We start from the raw sequence: 19,346 nt of genomic DNA, 5'->3' as shown, positions 1-19,346 counted from the left end.
CTAGTTCTGGATGAAACTAGAACTAGGGATTAAAGGTTAAGGGTGAAAAGTGAAATATTTCAGGGGAACCTGAGGGGGGATCTTCTTCATTCAGAGGATGAAATGAGTGTGGAACAAGCTGCGAGACTAAGTGATGGATGTGGGTTTGATTTCAACATTTAAGAGACATTTGGATAAGTACATGGATGGGAGGGATATGGAGGGCTATGGTCCTGGTATAGTTCAGCATGGACTAGATGGGCTGAAGGGCCTGTTTTCATGCTGTAGTGCTCTATGACCCTGTGACCTCTTCATCTCCCAAACTGCCAAGGCAGCATGGTTACTAAGGAATTGCTAGGATTTTAGAAGAGTATGTTTTTGTTGCTTAAAGTGTGGGCTTTTGGAATTGGTGTTGATTACAGTGAAAAAACTTTGTTTTGCAAACCATCAATACGGGACTTTTCAAAACATCCGTAGTATTTCGAGGTAGTACAAGGGTTCAGAATAAAATGTTACCGTGACAAGGAAGGTGCAGTACAAGTTGACAATTGGGTGCAAGGGTTATGGCGAGGTCAAGAGTCCACCTTTAACATACTAGAGGTTTGTTCAAGAGCCTTATAACAGCAGGATAGAAGCTGTCCTTGAGCCCAGTTGTCGATGTTTTCAAGCTTTTGTATCTTCTGCCCGATAGGTTAAGGGAGAAGGGGGAACATTCGGGGTGGGAGGGGTCTTTGATTACGTTGGAGGCTTTCCCAAGGCAGCAAGAAGCGAGGACAGAGTGCAGGAGAGGAAGCCAGCTTATGTGACACTGCCTGTGTCCACAGCTCTCTGCGGTTTCTGGAGGTCACGGGCAGTGCAGTTGTCGTGTCAAGTTGTGATGCACCTCGGTAGGTTGCTTTCCTTGGTGCATTAATGGAAATTGGTGAGGGTCAACAGGGACATGCTGAATTTGAGGAAGGAGAGGCTCCAATGAGCTTCCTTGGCCATGGCATCCATGTGGTTGCACTGGGTGATGTTTGCACCTAGGAACAGGAATCTCTCAACCATCTCCACCTCAGCACTGCTAATATTGTTGTTCTTCCTGCCGCAGGTCGATCTGGGGATTCTGAAGATCCTGACTGGTGTTGCTACTCAAGGGGCAATCTCAGTGGATACGTCCAAGACGTACTTTGTCAGTAGCTACAAGTTGGAGGTGAGCTCCAATGGCGAGGACTGGATGACCTACCGACAAGGGAAGAACCACAAGGTAAGACCGGCTGGTTTGTTTGTCAAGGCTGCAGTGGACCTTGATGTGCCAGAATAGATGTGCAGGTGTCTGAAGGGGTGACTGGCCTCTTGCTCCCACCTGCCCAGCTGCAACATCTTACTTTGCTGGGATGGTGCTTAGTGAGAGGGAAGTGGGTCATTTTGTATTTTTCTCTGGTCTTTTCTGATGATAAAGAAGATTAAAGATGAGCTTTATTTGTCACATGTACATTGAAACATAGTGAAATGTATCATCTGCATCAAATCAAATCAGCGAGCATTGTGCTGGGAATAATGTTCCCTCTAATTTCTTTTTACAGTTGTGAGGACCAACCATTGCTCTGAGCAGGAAATTTTTACACACCCTGAAAGCTGCGTGGCATTTTAAATGTTTTATTTTGTAGTAGGCACATCACACAAACACAAACCACAACTCATAACATAAGTAAACGATATCAGGCAGTCAAAACAACTGACAGGAACAATGGTAAAAGTAAAATGTTTTGACTAGATGGAATCATTGTTAAGTGTGCCGGCAGTTTATTAATAAATAGCTATTGACTTCCATTCTGTGTTTATTGTTACAATATGTAACAGTTTTGTAACTTGAAACACTGACAATGTAAATACATTGAAGCTCTCAAAAGTTTCAGACAAAAGGTTGGGTACTTTTATTAAGAAAATTTATGGATTTTATTCATTAAAACATAATTAATTACAGGGTATTTCACAATTATATTAACATAGATTTCAAAATTATATTAGCATAATTTCAAAATTATGTTAACATCATATAAAAGAGAATTTCAGTTGCATGGCAACAAAGGCTATGTTAATGGGAGCATTTCAGTCACTGTGCGGCTGCGCACCTGCTCAGCCTGTAGGGAATGGTGGCTGGGAGCCGCCTGCTAGTGTCTCCAGACTTCTGGCATCAACATAGCATGCCCACAACTCACTGACCCTAAGACGTACATCTATGGGATGTGGAAAGAAACCAAAAGCCCCCAGAGAAAACCTGCCAATCACGGGGAGAACGTACAAACTCCCTTCGGCAGTGGCTGGAATTGACCCCAATAGGTGATCGCTGGTGCTCCGTTGTGATGTGCAAACTACTACGCCACCGTGCTGCTGATATGTTTCTGCAGACAGGACTCACATTATCACTCGGTAACCCCCTCCCTCACTGTCAGTGTCACTCATGCCAGTCTTCTCCCAGTGCTCTGGGAACCAGGGTTGCTTGGATCTCTCTAGCAGAGGAGTAATCCGCAAGTTGGCCCAGGGACCTTTTCATGAACATGCTCTCTTGCTTTAGGAATGGAAGATTTCCAAATACAACACCCATGCTCCACCACAGGGTGGAAACTCCTCCACATCACAGCACAGGGCTAATATCAGTGGCAGCTTCTTCATCCAACTTTGGGGCTTTGGCAATAGGGAGAAGGGAATCAGGGCAACTTCTTCATGCAGAGGGTGGTGCATGTATGGAATGAGCTGCTGGGGAAAGTGGGCTGAGGCAGGTAAAATAACAAGACTCAGAAGACATTTGGATAAGTATGTGAATGGGGGGGGGCAGTGGTGGTTTAGAGGGATATGGGCCAGATGTGGGGAGATGGTATCAGCTTGCTGGGCACCATGGTTGACATGACACCCCCTGCCCCAGCATTTCAACTCTCAGTCACGACGGAGATGGATGCCGGAGGGCTGGAGACCTATGTCCGCTGTGTTCCACCGATGTTCTATCAGATTCCATACTTGGTCATTGAGTAACCTCTCCCTCAGTACCCTTTACCAGTTGTATTTGTTAATCCAGTCCCCTCCGGGCTCTCAGCATCTTCCCTCCACCTTGGAAACTTCGTCACCGTCAAATGAGGACTGGGTCATTTAAAACTGAGGTGTGTAGACATTTCCTCTCTCAGAGGGTAGTGAACCTCTGGAATTCATTGCCCCAAAAGGTTGGGAAGAACAAATCATTAGGTATAATCAAGGCAGAAAGGGACAAATATTTCAAAGATTGAGGGATTGGGCACTATGGGAACTGACACAGGAAAGGTGTTGAGACTAGCTTGGGATCTGCTGGGCATACTGACTGGTAGGGCATTCTTAATGGGCCGAGTGGCCTGCTCATGTTTTCCTGTGCTCTTACGTTGCCTGGATTGGAGAATTTAAATTATAAGGAGGAGCTGGACAGGCTGGGTTTTCTTTTGTGGGAGTGAGGCGGGGTGGGGGAGGGACCTGATAGAGGTGAACAAAATTCTGAGGAGAGGGTAGTTGGTAAGAATGTTGCTGGGGTGTCTAAAACAGGTACAAGGGGAGAGATCTGAGATTTAGAGGGTGTCTGAGGGGGAGTTTTTCACCCAGAGGATGTCTGGAATCTGGAACAGTGCCTGAGGAGGGGAGAGGCAAGGATTCTCACATCATTTCTGAGGCAGCCAGATAAGTACCTGAACTGCCAGGGCTAATGGAGGCAAACGAGTTTAATAGAAATGGGCATTATGGATAGTATAAACACAGAGGGCTGAAGGGCCTGTTTCGGTTCTGTATGACTGTGGTGTAAAGGTGTAATATGATCTCTAACACATCACCTGTCTAAAATCAATTCCCGTTGCTCATTGTCGGCTGAGCAGCAGTCCGTTACTGACTGTTTTTCTACTGATGTCCACTTGCTTATCTCTGGAACAACAGATCAATCCCTACGGTCACCAAAGCAAAAATCATCTTCTTCAACTTGAGGGCAAATAAAGAACGAGAAGTGAGAAGGTTGTTTGACTTCTCTTCTAGCTGTTTGCTTTTTGAGTCATTTAACGCTGATGAGACTTTTCCTGGGAATCAGAGAGACAGCAGGAATTATAAATTTATTCTGTTGATCTTCTGTCTGGACAAGGTGGATTTCTTTGAGAAATGTGGCTTAGTGAATAGTTCAAGGAATGCAAAATTTAAAATATCATCTATTGTTTCCCTCACTTTCCCAATTAAGGTGTTAATCGTGCCCTTGTTGTGGAGAACCTCGGAGTACTGGGGGGAGATGTTGACCTGTAGGTCGCAGTGGGCTATGGGGGCAGGGTGAGAGGAGGAGGAGACAGAGGCAGTAATGGTCCCTAATCAGATGTTGGCAGCTGGACTATTACTTAGAGCTGCACTCTTAAGTCCCACGGGAAGCCTGTCTGATTGTTAATGTGTCGTTGTCAGCTGAGGTACAACAGCACGAGTGGATGACATTCGAGACCTGGAACGAACGAAACAGCAAGAGGTGAAAGGGAAAATAAATCCCAAATTTCTATAAAGGTCTGCACACTGTGTCAGAGCGTTAGGATCCTTGGAGGAAAATAGTCCCTGTGGCGATGAGGGGGCCGAGATGTTCAGTATGTACATCGCAATGTGTGATAACGGCCTGGTAATTTCTGTCAGTGACAGTGGGTGAAGGAGCAATCACTTCACACAAGGGACCTCCTTTCAGCCAGCAAACTGGTAAAATCAATGAGTAATGTTGCACAATCAGCCCCTCACAGCATGTCCTGATTGGCTTTTTTGATTTACTGTTTTTAATTGGCTGTGCTCATGCTCCAGATCCCAGCATCCGCGATCCCTTGTGTCTCCCTGTGCTGACGGAGTTCTGGAGACAGCTCCGCGACAGGGTGTGGGGAGGCGGCTTGGGGGTGGGGGGAGGGGAGTGAGAAAGGACAAATACTTTTCACTTAATAGCACGTTTCTGATATTCCTTCCTCAGCCATGGTCAGAGAGAAGGGCAACTCACCTCATCACTGTTAGTGTCTGTTGGTGCATTTGCAATGCAGCATTGGCCAGTGTGACAGACATTGGCACATGTCATGGGCAATAAGGGAATGACTGAAGCCGGAAATTGGAACTAGATGGGAGAATAGTATAGCTCATGGTGGAGTGGCGGAGCGGACTCGATGGGCCAAATGGCCTACTTCTGCTCCTTTGTCTCGTGATCTTGTGACTTGTTAGTGTGCTTACTCTTTGGGGTTAACTTAACATTCATAGGGGACACTGGGGATGCCATTGAAGAGGAATGCTATGCAAGAGCCATTATCACTTGGTCCAGCTCCCTGCAACCAATCGCTGGTTAAACTCACTCACAACCAGACGAGGTTCACGAGAACAATCCCGGGAATGAACGGGTTAATATATGAGGAACATTTGATGACTGTACTTGCTGGAGCTTAGAAGAATGAGGGAAAGGCTGAGATAGAGTGGATATTTCCGAGGTGGGGGAGTACAGGAGCAGAGACAGCACAGCCTCTGAATGCAAGGGCTTCCCTCTAGAGCAGGGACGAAGAGGAATTTCTTATTCTAGAGGGTGAAGAATCAGTGGAATTCATTGCCACAGATGACTGTGGACGCCAAGTCATTGAGTTTATTTAAAGTGGAAATTAATAGGTTCTTGATGGGCATCAAATGTTACAGGGAGAAGGCAGGAGGATGAAGTTGAGAGGGATAAGAAACCGGTTATAGAAACATAGAAACATAGAAAATAGGTGCAGGAGTAGGCCATTCGGCCCTTCGAGCCTGCACCGCCATTTATTATGATCATGGCTGATCATCCAACTCAGAACCCAGCCTTCCCTCCATACCCCCTGACCCCTGTAGCCACAAGGGCCATATCTAACTTCCTTTTAAACATAGCTAATGAACTGGCCTCAACAGTTTGCTGTGGCAGAGAATTCCACAGATTCACCACTCTCTGTGTGAAGAAGTTTTTCCTAACCTCGGTCCTAAAAGGCTTCCCCTCTATCCTCAAACTGTGACCCCTCGTTCTGGACCTCCCCAACATCGGGAACAATCTTCCCGCATCTAGCCTGTCCAATCCCTTTAGGATCTTATATGTTTCAATCAGATCCCCCCTCAATCTTCTAAATTCCAACGAGTACAAGCCCAGTTCATCCAGTCTTTCTTCATATGAAAGACCTGCCATCCCAGGAATCAATCTGGTGAACCTTCTTTGTACTCCCTCTATGGCAAAGATGTCTTTCCTCAGATTAGGGGACCAAAACTGCACACAATACTCCAGGTGTGGTCTCACCAAGGCTTTGTACAACTGCAGTAGTACCTCCCTGCTCCTGTACTCGAATCCTCTCGCTATAAATGCCAGCATACCGTTCGCCTTTTTCACCGCCTGCTGTACCTGCATGCCCACTTTCAATGACTGGTGTATAATGACACCCAGGTCTCGTTGCACCTCCCCTTTTCCTAATCGGCCACCATTCAGATAATAATCTGTTTTCCTATTTTTGCCACCAAAGTGGATAACTTCACATTTATCCACATTAAATTGCATCTGCCATGAGTTTGCCCACTCACCCAACCTATCCAAGTCACCCTGCATCCTCTTAGCATCCTCCTCACTGCTAACACTGCCACCCAGCTTCATGTCATCCGCAAACTTGGAGATGCTGCATTTAATTCCCTCATCCAAGTCATTAATATATATTGTAAACAACTGGGGTCCCAGCACTGAGCCTTGCGGTACCCCACTAGTCACCGCCTGCCATTCTGAAAAGGTCCCGTTTATTCCCACTCTTTGCTTCCTGTCTGCTAACCAATTCTCCACCCACACCAATACCTTACCCCCAATACCGTGTGCTTTAAGTTTGCACACTAATCTCCTGTGATTGAATGACAGAGCAAACTCAATGGGCTGAATGGTTTATTTCTGCTCCTATGTCTTATGACCTTATGGTCTAATCACCCCCACCTACCTCTTCTGTCTGGCACTACCCGCCTGTCATCTTCCACCTCTTCTCAGTCCACTAATCAGACCCGAGTCCTTTCCTAACACTCTCCTTTTCCTCGCTACGTTGGCCATCTCATCTCTCCACTGTCAGTCCTGATGCCCGGCTTCGGCCTGAAACATCCACAATTCCCTTCTTCCCCCTGGTGCTGCTCGACCTGTTGAGTTCCTCCTGCCGATTGTGTGCTGCTCCAGAGTCCAGCATTTGCAGTCCCTTGTGTCTTACTCATAACCATGTTAGATTGACAGTTTCTGAAACTGATGGCTGTTGTTCGTAGCTCCTCTTCTTCTTTTCCAATAAAAGATTCTCATCGTGTTTACTTGTGAGAACACATGGTTGAGTCATGGAAGGGTTTTGTCTGGTCAGGCAGTCCGATGCAGCAAAGACCATGCAAACCTGCAAAGGCAAGTCAGTCCTGATGATAGGTCTTGGCTCGAAATGTCAACTGTTCTCTTATCCATAGATGCTGCCTGGTCTGCCGAGTTCCTCCAGCATTTTGTGCGTGTTGTTTGGTACCTGTGGTTGGGTGCATTTCATCCCATGGTCACACACTTTCGCTCAATGTTCTTGCCACTGCATTCCCTCAGGACAATGACCAGCAGTCAACTGGAAGGGACCGAGGCCCTTTGTTCATTTTGACTGTCAGTCAAAGACAGTGCCCAGGAAGAAGGTCGATAGAAAGTGGTGGATACAGCCCAGTCCAGCACAGGCAAAATCCTCCCCAGCACTGCATACTTACAGGAAGCACTGCCACAAGAAAGCAGGATCCATCATCAAGGACCCCAGTGATTCAGGCCGTGCTCTCATCTAGCTGCTCCTATCAGGCAGGAGTTACAGGAGCCTTAGGTCCCACTACCAGTTTCAGGGATACTTATTACCCTATAACCACAGGCTCCTGAACCAACATAGATAACTTCACTCACAATACTGAACAGATTCCACAATCTACGGGCACACTTTCCAGGACTCTACTGCTCATGTCCGCAGTGTTATTTTATTGATTTGTTTATTTTTGCACAATTAGTCTTCTTTTGCACATTGTTGTTTGTCAGTCTTTGTTTTTGTATAATTTTCATAAATTCTATTGTACTTCTTTATCTTCCTGCAAATGCCTGCAGGAATCTCAAGGTAGTATATGGTGATATATACTTTGATACACAGTCAGTTCAGCGCCTCAAACCAACTTGCTCATCAATTGTCATGAACAAAAGGATTCAAGAAATGAATGCAAAGAATTACCCAAACGCTTCTTTTTTCCTTCTTCTCCTGGGTTTTGTTGCAGCAAAATTCTGGAGATTAACTCCAAGAGACTTTATGCTCTGGGGAGACAGTCAGACCTAAAGTCTAATCAGCTTTCAAAGGATGATTGTGCTGAGAAAACCTTTGGGAATCCTTTCCATTTCTGCTGTTCCTTACCTAAATTTTTCCCTTGCAGTGGGGAGACCTAAGGGGCCTTCAAATGCAGCTCTGGGATGCAGAATGCTTGTGGGCATTGGGAGGGGTCAGGAGTAGAGTGAGGACAGGCAGTACAGAGTGCTGCAGATGACAATTTTATTTTTCTTTACTCTCATCACTGTCCTGCAGGTTATATTTTTATTCCACAGGCATCCCACTACCTATATCTAGACATCGTAAAATGTCTGCCCTGAATTCCTACAAACAGCTTTAATGAAATTCACTCAAATTAGTTAAGAGAGAAATGATAAAGTTGTGTTTTTGTTGTAGTTTTGTTTTAGTGACACTTCTTTCAAAATCACTAGCCTTCTTTTTTTTTGTAATTTATTTTTTATTGAAGTTCATCATCAAACAAAACTTTCCATAAGATGTATTTCAGATACTGTACATATATATCATACAGTCATGTTTGTCACAAATCTCCACAAAATATTTATCTGAGGTATACACTTATAGAAAGGAAAGAAAGAACAATCAAAAGAAGAAAACTATGTACAAAGTAGGGAGAGATCTTTTTTTTACAACATATTCATTGACTTGTGAGAATAAAATCAGGCCTATGAGGTGTTATGTAGTTAAACTATTTTTCCCAGTATGAATCAAATTATTCCAACTTATGATTAACAGATGCTATTATCTCATTCCTAATGTCAATTTAAAAAGGCCAGGTTATGGTTAGTAAACTGTAACAATGGCTGTGACATCATGTAGAATTCGAAGAGAGACCTGGTGATTTAGAAAGGAAATTTAAATTAAATTGGATTGATACATCTGTGGGTGGGGTTGAGGGCAGCTTTGGAATCAGACTGCAGATCATTGAAATATGACCTCAAACAAGACCCCAAAGGAAAGCTCAGGCCAAATGACAAAGACTTCTGCAGATATGTTGTGATGTTCGATGAAAGTACCTTGGGTAACGGGTGACATATGGACATGAGGCAACAAGGTTTCATTCAGAACCCTCCTTTACGGGAGCAGGTGCTTGTGAAAAATGGGTCCTGGTGGAAACCACTATCTCCCAATCCCATGGAGCTTAATTAATTACGGGTGTTATATTTAGGCTAGACAAGCACATGAGCAGTTAAAGTGTTCAGGGAGCTCGCCCAATAAAAAATTATTGTTATAGCTGAATCATCACTTGAAAGTGATGAAAAGATACGCATTTAGGCATCCAGACAAAGGAAAAGTAACCCCATTTCTACACCATTCACCTCAGTTCTGTAAAATGGACTACTAAAACATTATGAATGTTTAATTTCAGAAATTAGAGTTCAGATGGGGAGACCGACACGTACACTGAGGGAATGGCCAGTGAGACTGACACTAAATGGGTGTATGAATGGTGAAGATCCCTCTCAGCTCAGGATCTGGGTGATGTCTTCAATCTTTACATTCTGGAAGGTGAAATCAACCCAATAAATGGGGGCAGGTGATCAGGAAGGGGAGATCAGTTATGTAATCTGAGCCACAGTAGTGAGACCACCCCTTTAAATGGGGAAGGGGAAGGGAGAATACTCCTTTAAATGGAATGGGGATTGGAGAGGTGAGATCAGCCCTTTAATGAGCAGTCAAGGAGGTGAGAACACTCCTTTAAATAAAGGAGTGTCAGAGAAGGTAGACTGCCCCTTCAAATGGGCAGTCAGGGTAGTGAGAACACCCATTTAAATGTGGAGGGGGCACTCAGGGAGGGGAGACTGTCCCGTTAAATGGGCATTCAGGGAGGAAAGACATGCAATGTTCTGATAGTGAGACTCCCTTTTCTAAAGCGTTCCTCTAGTTATCTATGGAGGGCTGCCATTGGCAAGCCCCTTCCTTAAACAGAGCCCTCCCTCCACCCCTCCCACGTTTGAGTATTCCTTTCCAAGGGGAATCCCTGGAGATCAGGAACATGAGGAAGCCTCAACTCGTAAAGGGAGAAAGGGCACGGAGAAACTTGAATCCTTCCACCAAAAGTCCGGTATGTGTCAGAAGGAGTACGGCACCTCACAAACCTCTGTCCACGCCCGCTGGTCAAGAATTCCCATCCTATCTGTGAGGGGGGGCTGTGCTCTCCAGTATGTATCAGAAGGAGCATGCCACCTCACAAACCAACTCCTCCCCCACCAGCTGGTCAAGAATTCCCATCCTATCTGTGAGGGAAGTTGTGTTCTCCCTCTAGCCTCATCAGCCACCCGCAGAGCCTACAGAACTGGAGGGGGGTGATGCAAGCCATCATTAATATCCCAGAAGACTGAATTGGAAGGAGAAGAAGATTATTTGATTGCATGTCGAAGTTCAAAGTAAATTTATTATCAAAGTACGTATAAGTCAGCAAAGACTACCTTAAGATTCATTTCCTTGCAGGCATTCACAGTAGAGCAGAGAAATACAATAAAATCAATGAGAAAACTGCACACAAAGACTGACAAGGAACCAATGTGCAAAAGAAGACAACCAGCAAAAACAAAAAGAAACTAATTAAATAATACTAAGAACATAAGTTGTAGAGTTCTTGAAAGTGAGCCCACGTGGAATCAGTTGCTCTAACCTATCGATCCCTCCAAAGCATGGACTAGCGTAACATCAGAGAACAGTCACTCGTCACGCACAGGGCAAGGATTGAATGCATCCTAGGTGTCAGTGAGGTTAAAACAACAGCCAAGGACATGAAGTGGAACTGGGGGAAGGTTGCCAAACGCAGAGAGAGTAGGTACGGTGGGGGCTGGGGCTGCAGCCTCTAATGGAAAATTTCTGTGCACCACATTTCTACTTACAGTTTAAACAAAAGGAGAAGTCAGTAAATCTCACTGCTGGCTAACCTCAGCCCTGTTCACTTGAATAAGACTAATGTTCCACTAGATTTCCTTGAATTCCTTTCATCCCCAGAGGTACAGTGCTGGAAAGGTTAGTATTGTAAGTTAAATTCATCAGCTCCAGCAGCATTCAAATGCATAATCAGCCCATTTATATCCACCCTGCCTACGGGGACCAAACCTGAATTAAGTGCGCCCTGCCCTCAAAGCAGAGGCGAGGTTGGTAGGTTAACGGGACGCTGTAAATTGCCCCTTGTGTGTGGGTGAGTGGTGTGGAGAATATAATGGGGTTAGTGTAAACAGGTCAGCATGGTTCCAGTGGGCTGAAGGGCTTGCTTCTGTCCTGCAGAACTCCACGATTCACCGCATTTGGAAAAGGGGACTCTTCGCGTGTTAGCATGCATTAACGCAATCCGCTTCTTTTCCTAGTTATTTGCTGCCAACACAGATGGTAACGAGGTGGTGCTGAACACACTGACACCACCTGTCGTGGCTCGCTTCGTTCGCCTCAGGCCCCAGCTCTGGACGAATGGCATCTCCATGCGCTTCGAAGTCTACGGCTGCCAGATTACAAGTAGGTCTCCCCTTCCAGACCCTCATCGCTCCACCTCTACTACCACCCACACTCTCAATGTTCCCCCTCCACTCCCACCCCAGCAATCTTTCCACTAGGAAAGCTTGTGGCTTTATTTAGTTCCACAGAGGTCTTGTACTACTGTAGTCCCCAGTGTTTACCTAATATCACTAAGGCAGATACCTCAGCATTAAACTTCAAAAGCACTTCCTTTGCAATTTCCCGAGATCAAGAATTCCAGATTTTCTCTCTGAGCTAACTCAAAGCAAACACGTTACAAAATGATGTGGAGATCTTCGAATGGATGGGATCTGCTGTCCTCATTTTGTCAACACCTGTGGCCAGGTTACAATGTTATATCTTATCCATGGACCATCACTTATCTAAGTCGCACAAGCTTTGCAAAGCCCAAATACATCTTCTCACCGAGGGCCCTGACTCAAACCAGGACTGCATTTCTCCAATGCATTTAATAGTGAGCAATTTTGACGTGCCTCGCAAAAGCATGAAATCAAATTACAGGATCACGCAAGAGGGTGGCCAAACGGTTTAGAAACCAGGTGGGTTTGATGGCTCACCTTAGAGGCAAAGGGGTTCGGGGAAGGAGTTACGTATGAAGTTTTGTGGCCTCGCAACTGCAATTTCCCTTAACTAGTTAACTAGTAGAATTGCACAAGTCGTAGGTGAGGCTACCCTTGGAGTACTGTGTACGGTTTTGATCACCCAGCTAGAGGAACAATATTATTAGACTGGAAAGAGTCAGGAAATATTTATGAGATACTGTCTGAACCACAGTGCTTGAGTTCTAAGAAAGGTTGGCTTGGCTATGCCCTTATTCCTTGGAAAATAGAATCCGTGGCAAACTTATACAAGTTTAAAAAATAATGACAGGCATACATAGGTGGATGGTAATAGTCCTTTACCTGAGGTAAGGAAGACATAATTAGCCTTGATTTAGACCTGTAAGTGGGCTGACATGAGCTAATCTGGTTGTGCTGATAAAGGCTTCAGGAATTCCACAGGCTCCAATAGATTTCTTCTCTTCCAACAGATGCCCCCTGCTCCGATATGTTGGGAATGGTCTCTGGGCTCATCCCCGACTCACAGATCACAGCCTCCTCCACACGGGACTACCACTGGTCGCCGGGCAGTACCCGGCTGGTTGCCAGCCGCTCTGGATGGTACCCAAGGCAGCCACACCCCTTGCCCGGCACAGAGTGGATCCAAGTGGCTCTGCCCTCCCCGAAGACCGTCACTGCCATCATTATCCAGGGGGCACGAGGGGCATCGTCTGTGGACGGCGGGATGGGCGGGGAAAACAAGGCTTTTGTGCGCAGGTTCAAGTTGGCCTACAGCATGAACGGAGTCAACTGGACTTTCGTCAAGGAATCTGCAGGACAAAGGCACAAGGTACACACACCTTCTTCAGTTCGTTTGTGTGTGTGTGTGTGCACATTTGTGTGTGGATGTGTGTGCACAGGTGTGCGCCTGTGTGCGTGAGTGTACACGTTGTGTATTTACATGTGAGTTTGGGGATCTGTGTATATGTGTGTCTGTATGTTGGACCATAAGACCACAAGACATTGGAGCAGAATTAGGCCGTTCAGCCCATCAAGTCCGCTCCTCCATTTCATCATGGCCGATCCAGGATCCCATTCAACCCCATGCACCTGCCTGCTCACCATATCCCTTGATGCCCCAACTAATCAGGAATTTATTAACTTTTACTTTAAATACTCCCATGGACTTGGCCTCCATACAGCCTGTGGCAGAGCATTCCACAGATTCACCACTCTTTGGCTAAAAAAATTCCTCCTTACTTCTGTTCTAAAAGGTCGCCCCTCAAATTGAGGCTGTGCCCTTTTGTTCTGGATACCCCCAGTTCTGTGCATTTAGATGTGAGAGTGAGGATCTGTGTGCATACTGTACGTACATGCATACGTAACATGTGTCTGTTATGTATAGCCATGCCATGGATGTGTGTGTGTGTGTGTATGTATGAGCAACTTCTAGAGGAAAATGATTGGATGTATGCCCTTCCAATCACCTAGAAGGCTGCTGTGAGTTATGTTGACAATTAATTTGAATTACCAAACAACCTACTCTCTCCATTTTACTGAAAAAAACAATCCTGCTTTTATTAGGAAACTTTACTATGGATTTAGTATCAGTTCTATTTGGGTCCTTCAGAAGAATTTTGAATAAACTCACTGTTGTAAAATAGACTTAGCTTGCTCACTAAGTAGATTGTAAATCAGTTCTGTTTAAATAGACAGCATTTGTTGGAAAGTGAACTGCAGTGTGTTCTGACCTCCCTGTTACTCAGTGGCTACTCTTGGTGGGATAATGAAAGTGACAGTGATATGGTCCATCTCTCATCTTGACTGAATTAACTGGCTCCCAGTAAAGAGGTACCCTGTCGATCCCATATCTGATTCTTGTGCCTCGGGAGGATTGAATTCATTTCTACTATTCTTTCAGGCAACACATTCCAGATTTTAAAAAAGTCTCCTTTACCTCGTCTGTCAATTATCTTAAATCTATGTCGTCTGGTTACCAACTCCGTTACAAGTGGAAGCAGATTCTCCTTAATTGCTCTATCAAAGTACTTCATAATTAAATTAATTTCAAGTAATTTGAGCATTAAGTGAAGAGGCAACTTGGAATGTTAACCTGAGTTATTTTACCTCTTTATGATAATTAAAATAATACCCTGGATTTTAAAACTGATGTGTAACAATATGGGGCAGGCACAGCTGTTTTGGGGGATAGAGGCAGTGTTTTTTTTTATCGTGTGCTGAAAAGGACACAAAGCTGGCGGCCTGTACAGTGTGAAGACATTGGAGAGGGTGCAAGGAAGACTTACCAGAACTGAACCTGGGCTACAGGAGGTTGGGGAAATTGTGGTCACCTTGGAAGGGAGTAGAAGCTTTAGAATGGGCGCAGAGGGGATTTACCAGGATGTTTCCTGGATTAGAAAGCATATCCTTATTAGAAAGGATAAGTTGTGTGAGCTAGGGCTTTTCTCTTTCAAGCGAAGGAAGATGAGAGGCAATGATAGAAGTGTAGAAGATGATACGAGGCATAGATTGAGTGGGCAGCCAGAGACGTCTCTCTCAGGGTGGAAATGGCCAATGCAAGGGGCATAATTTTAAGGTTATTGGAGGAAAGCATAAGGGGATGCAAGAGGCAAGTTCTTTACACAGAGAGTGGCGAGTGCTTGGAACCCCCTGCCAGGGGTGGTGGTAGGGACAGATACATCAGCGGCTTTTAAGTAACTCTTAAATAGGTACATGGATGATGGAAATATGGAGGGTTATGTAGGAAGGAAGGGCTAGATTGATTGAAGAGGAGGTTAAAATGTTGGCAGAACATCGTGGGCCGAAGGGCTTGTACCGTGCTGTAGATCTGTGTTTCTATGTAAATTGGTGTTGTTCTTCTCAGGTTGAATATAAAGAAAATAAACAGAATTGTCCCTTAAAGAGTGGAAGAGAAGTATCAATAAAAACTTTTAAAATTGAATTAAGTATATTGTTGGGGGGGTGGGTTCCAGGGGAAAGTACAATAGAATGGGATCCGAATCCGAATCAGGTTTAGTATCACTGATGTATCGTGAAATTTGTTGCTTTGTAGCAGCAGAAGACAAAAAAATTACATTGAGGAGCAGTAAGAAATTTTTTTTAAAGTGCAAGATGACAGCAAAATAGTGAGGTGGTGTCAGGGCTTGTTCAGAAATCTGATGGCAGGTGAGAAGAAGCTGTTCCCAAATGATTAGATGATCACTCAGCGAAGGAGCCTTCCTGACTCCAGTAAATGTGAACGGACTGCCATGTTGTGTTATTCTGACTGAAGGACAAGGTCACCAAGAAAATGAAATGAAGGAATTCAAATAAGATACAGCAGAGTGCCGTCCCTAATTAAAAATAGAGCCTTTTTGTTACAAGAGGAGAGGAATAAACCCTGTAGCTGCCAGGCTCTTGCTAATTAATCATTTATAAAATTTGTTTTCATTCAACCTCCAGTTTATTGATTTAATTTCCAACCTGTGGCAAGTCTAATATCCAGAGTGGCTGATAATGTTTGCTGACCCTCCAATGTAACAGTGATGGAGAGCAAAGAAGGAATTTCCATTCCTTGGGCAACCTCGGTGTTCCCAAGATGCTCCAAAAGTACTTTTCACTCGCTGTCTCTGCTCCACGCAAAGCAATTAGATTATGTCTAGATCTTTCTCCTTCAGTGATACTGGCTAATCGCCTTGGGTAAACAACTTCCTTTCCAGTCCTGATGAAAGGCTTCGTCCTGAAACGTTGACTATTTATCCAATTCCATTGATGCTACCTAACCTGCTGGGTTCCTCCAGCATTTTGTAGATATTGCTTTGGATTTCCAGCATCTGCAGGATCTCTTGAGTTTATGGGTAAACAGCAACCAGAAGACGGGAGGGACCTTTCCGTCCTGGAGTCTTTATCCAAGCCAGCACTTTAGGGCCACAACAAAGGGGTGTTTTGGATGTTCAATTGAACCTCCTCTACCCTTCCCTGGTACAAACCAAACATACCTCAGTACCTTCTTTGAAGAATTGAATTGACTTTATTTCTTACATCCTTCACATGCATGAGGAGTAAAAATCTTTACGTTACGTCTCCATCTAAATGAGCAATGTGCAATCATAGTAATTTATAATAAATAGAACAGTCAATGTTACATAGAGTACACTCAAATCAGCGTGAGTTCATCAGTTGATGGCCTGGTCGCAGAAGCTGTACCGGAGCCTGTTGGTCCTGGCTTTTATGCTGCGGTACCGTTTCCTGGATGGTAGCAGCTTGAATAGATTGTGGTTGGGATGGCTTAGGTCCCCAATGATCCTACGGGCCCTTTTTACACACCTGTCCTTGTAAATGTCCTGATGAGGGTTCATCTCATATGTTGGGGTCTAATATTCAAACCCCTTCCTCCCCAAGCGATTAATTATGTGGTCCAGTATAAATTAGTTAAATTAGTCCTCCAGTACAGAGATGACTACATTCCAACAATGTAATTGATTCACTGAGAGTCTGGGATGTCCTGAGCCAGTGAGGGGTGTTGTATAAAAGCAGGTTTGTTTTTCCTTTACAGTGCGGGTGTCTTCTGCATCACTGAACAGGAGATTCAGTTGTTCAACGAAGTCTCTTGGTTATTTTTCCCTAATCTGTCTCCCGTCCTCCTCCTTAGATGTTTGAAGGGAACATGAACTACGACACGCCCGAGATCCGACGGTTTGATCCCGTGCCTGCGCGGTTTGTCCGAGTGTATCCGGAAAGGTGGTCTCCTGCTGGAATTGGGATGCGTTTTGAGTTGCAGGGCTGTGACTTACTGGGTAGGTGCATTGGGGAACTGTCCTGAGAGATGTGGCGAACACTGTTTGAGTAGCACGTGTATGCACATGTACACGTGTTTTCATGTGTTTATGTAAGCATGTTTACGTGTGTGCATTTACATTAGTATATCTGTTTGCTTTTGCTTAATTGTGTATATTTATACTGATAAAACCAAAAAAACCCCATTCGATACAGGAGCAGAATTAGGCCATTTGGCCCGTCGACTTTCCATCATGGTTGATTTATTGTCCCTCTCAACCCCATTCTCCCGTCTTCTCCCTGTAACCTTTGAGACCTTGACTAATCAAGAACCTATCAACCTCTGCTTTAAATATACTCAATGACCTGGCCTACACAGCTGTCCCGTGCAATCATTTCCACAGATTCACCACCCGTTGGCAAAAGAAATTCCTCCTCATCTCTGTTTTGAATGGACGTCCCTCTATCGTGAGGCTGTGCCCTCTGGTCCTAGACTCACCCACTCATCAGCCTCTCCACATCCACTCTGTCTAGGTCTTTCAATATTTGGTAAGTTTCAATGAGATCTCCCGCTCATTCTCCTAGTGAATACAGGCCCAGAGCCATCAAACGCTCTTCACGCTTTAACCCTTTCGTTCCCAGAATCATTCTCATGAACCCCCTCTGGACCCTCTCCAATGCCAGCACATCTTTTCTTAGATAAGAGGGCCAAAACTGCTCACAATACTCCAAGTGCAGTCTGACCAATGCCTTAGAAAGCCTCAGCTCTTATACTCTAGTCCCCATAAAATGAATGCTATCATTACATTTGCCTTCCTTACTATGACCCTACCTGCAAGTTAATCTTCATGGAATCCTGCACAAGGATGCCCAAGTTCTTTTGCACCTTTGATTTTTCAATTTTCTCCTCATTTAGAAAATACTACACCTTTATTCCTTCTACCAAAGTTCATGACCGTGCACTTCCCGACACTATATTCCATCTGCCATTTCTTTGACGATACTTCCAAACTGTCCGTGTCCTTCTGCAGACTCCCTGCTTCCTCAACACTACCTGGCCCTCTCACCTATCTTTGTATCTTCTGCATACTTTACCACAAAGCTATCAATTATGTCATCAAAATCGCTGACGTAAAATATGAAAAGAAGTGGTCCCAACACCAACCCCTGTGGAACAACGTTAATCATTGACAGCCAAACAGAATAGGCCCCGTTTATACCCACTCTTTGCATCTTGCCAGTCAACCAATATTCTATCCATGCTAGTATCTCTCCTGCTATCTTGTTAAGCAGCCTCATGTGTGGCACCTTGTCAATAATAGACTCCCAACATCTTCCCAACCACTAAAGTCAGGCTAAATGGCCTTTTACCTCCCTTCCTAAAGAGTGGAGTGACGTTTGTAATTTTCCAGTCCTTCGGAAACTTTCAGAATCTATTGATTCTTGAAAGATCATTACAAATGCCTCATCAGGCGATTCTGTGGATGCAGTCCAGAGACCCGGATGGTAGTTTGCCTCCCTGGTGCCAGGGTCTGGGATATTTCTGATCGTGTTCAAGATATCCTGAAGTGGGAGGGTGAGGAGCCAGAGGTCGTGGTACATATGGGTACCAATGACATAGGTAGGAAAAGGGAAGAGGTCCTGAAAGGAGAATATAGGGAGCTAGGAAGGGAGTTGAGAAAAAGTACTGCAAAGGTAGTAATCTCGGGATTACTGCCTGTGCCACGCGACAGTGAGAGTAGGAATGCGATGAGGTGGAGGATAAATGCGTGGCTGAGGGATTGGGGCAGGAGGCAGGGATTCAAGTTTTTGGATCATTGGGACCTCTTTTGGCGCAGGCGTGACCTGTACAAAAAGGACGGGTTACACTTGAATCCTAGGGGGACCAATATCCTGGCAGGGAGATTAGCGGGGGCTACTGAGGTGACTTTAAACTAGAATGGTTGGGGGGTGGGAATCAAATTAAAGAGGCTAGGCGTGAGGAGGTTAGTTCACAACAGAGGGATGGGAACCAGTGCAGAGAGACAGAGGGGTGTAAAGTGAGGGTAGAAGCAAAAAGTACAAAGGAGAAAAGTAAAAGTGGCAGGCCGACAAATCCAGGGCAAGCATTAAAAAGGGCCACTTTTCAACATAATTGTATAAGGGCTAAGAGAGTTGTAAAAGAGCGCCTGAAGGCTTTATGTGTCAATGCAAGGAGCATTTGTAATAAGGTGGA

General features: G+C 44.9%; 1 protein-coding gene across 2 annotated transcripts in view; it reads left to right on the top strand.

Moving 5' to 3' along the window:
- LOC134348366 (neuropilin-2-like) overlaps positions 1–19,346 on the top strand; it is a 116,993-nt gene that overhangs the window by 55,434 nt on the left and 42,213 nt on the right. For both annotated transcript variants that reach the window (XM_063051614.1, XM_063051615.1), the window contains exons 7-10: positions 1,070–1,225; positions 11,651–11,795; positions 12,847–13,205; positions 17,007–17,151. In XM_063051614.1, coding sequence (XP_062907684.1) covers positions 1,070–1,225; positions 11,651–11,795; positions 12,847–13,205; positions 17,007–17,151 — 805 coding nt within the window. The remainder of the gene's footprint in view (positions 1–1,069; positions 1,226–11,650; positions 11,796–12,846; positions 13,206–17,006; positions 17,152–19,346) is intronic.

Source organism: Mobula hypostoma, chromosome 6 (genome assembly GCF_963921235.1).
Source record: "Mobula hypostoma chromosome 6, sMobHyp1.1, whole genome shotgun sequence".
Classification (NCBI taxonomy): Eukaryota; Metazoa; Chordata; class Chondrichthyes; order Myliobatiformes; family Myliobatidae; genus Mobula; species Mobula hypostoma.
Note: the sequence above shows the minus strand (reverse complement) of the source record. Positions and strands in the feature narration are given on the sequence as shown.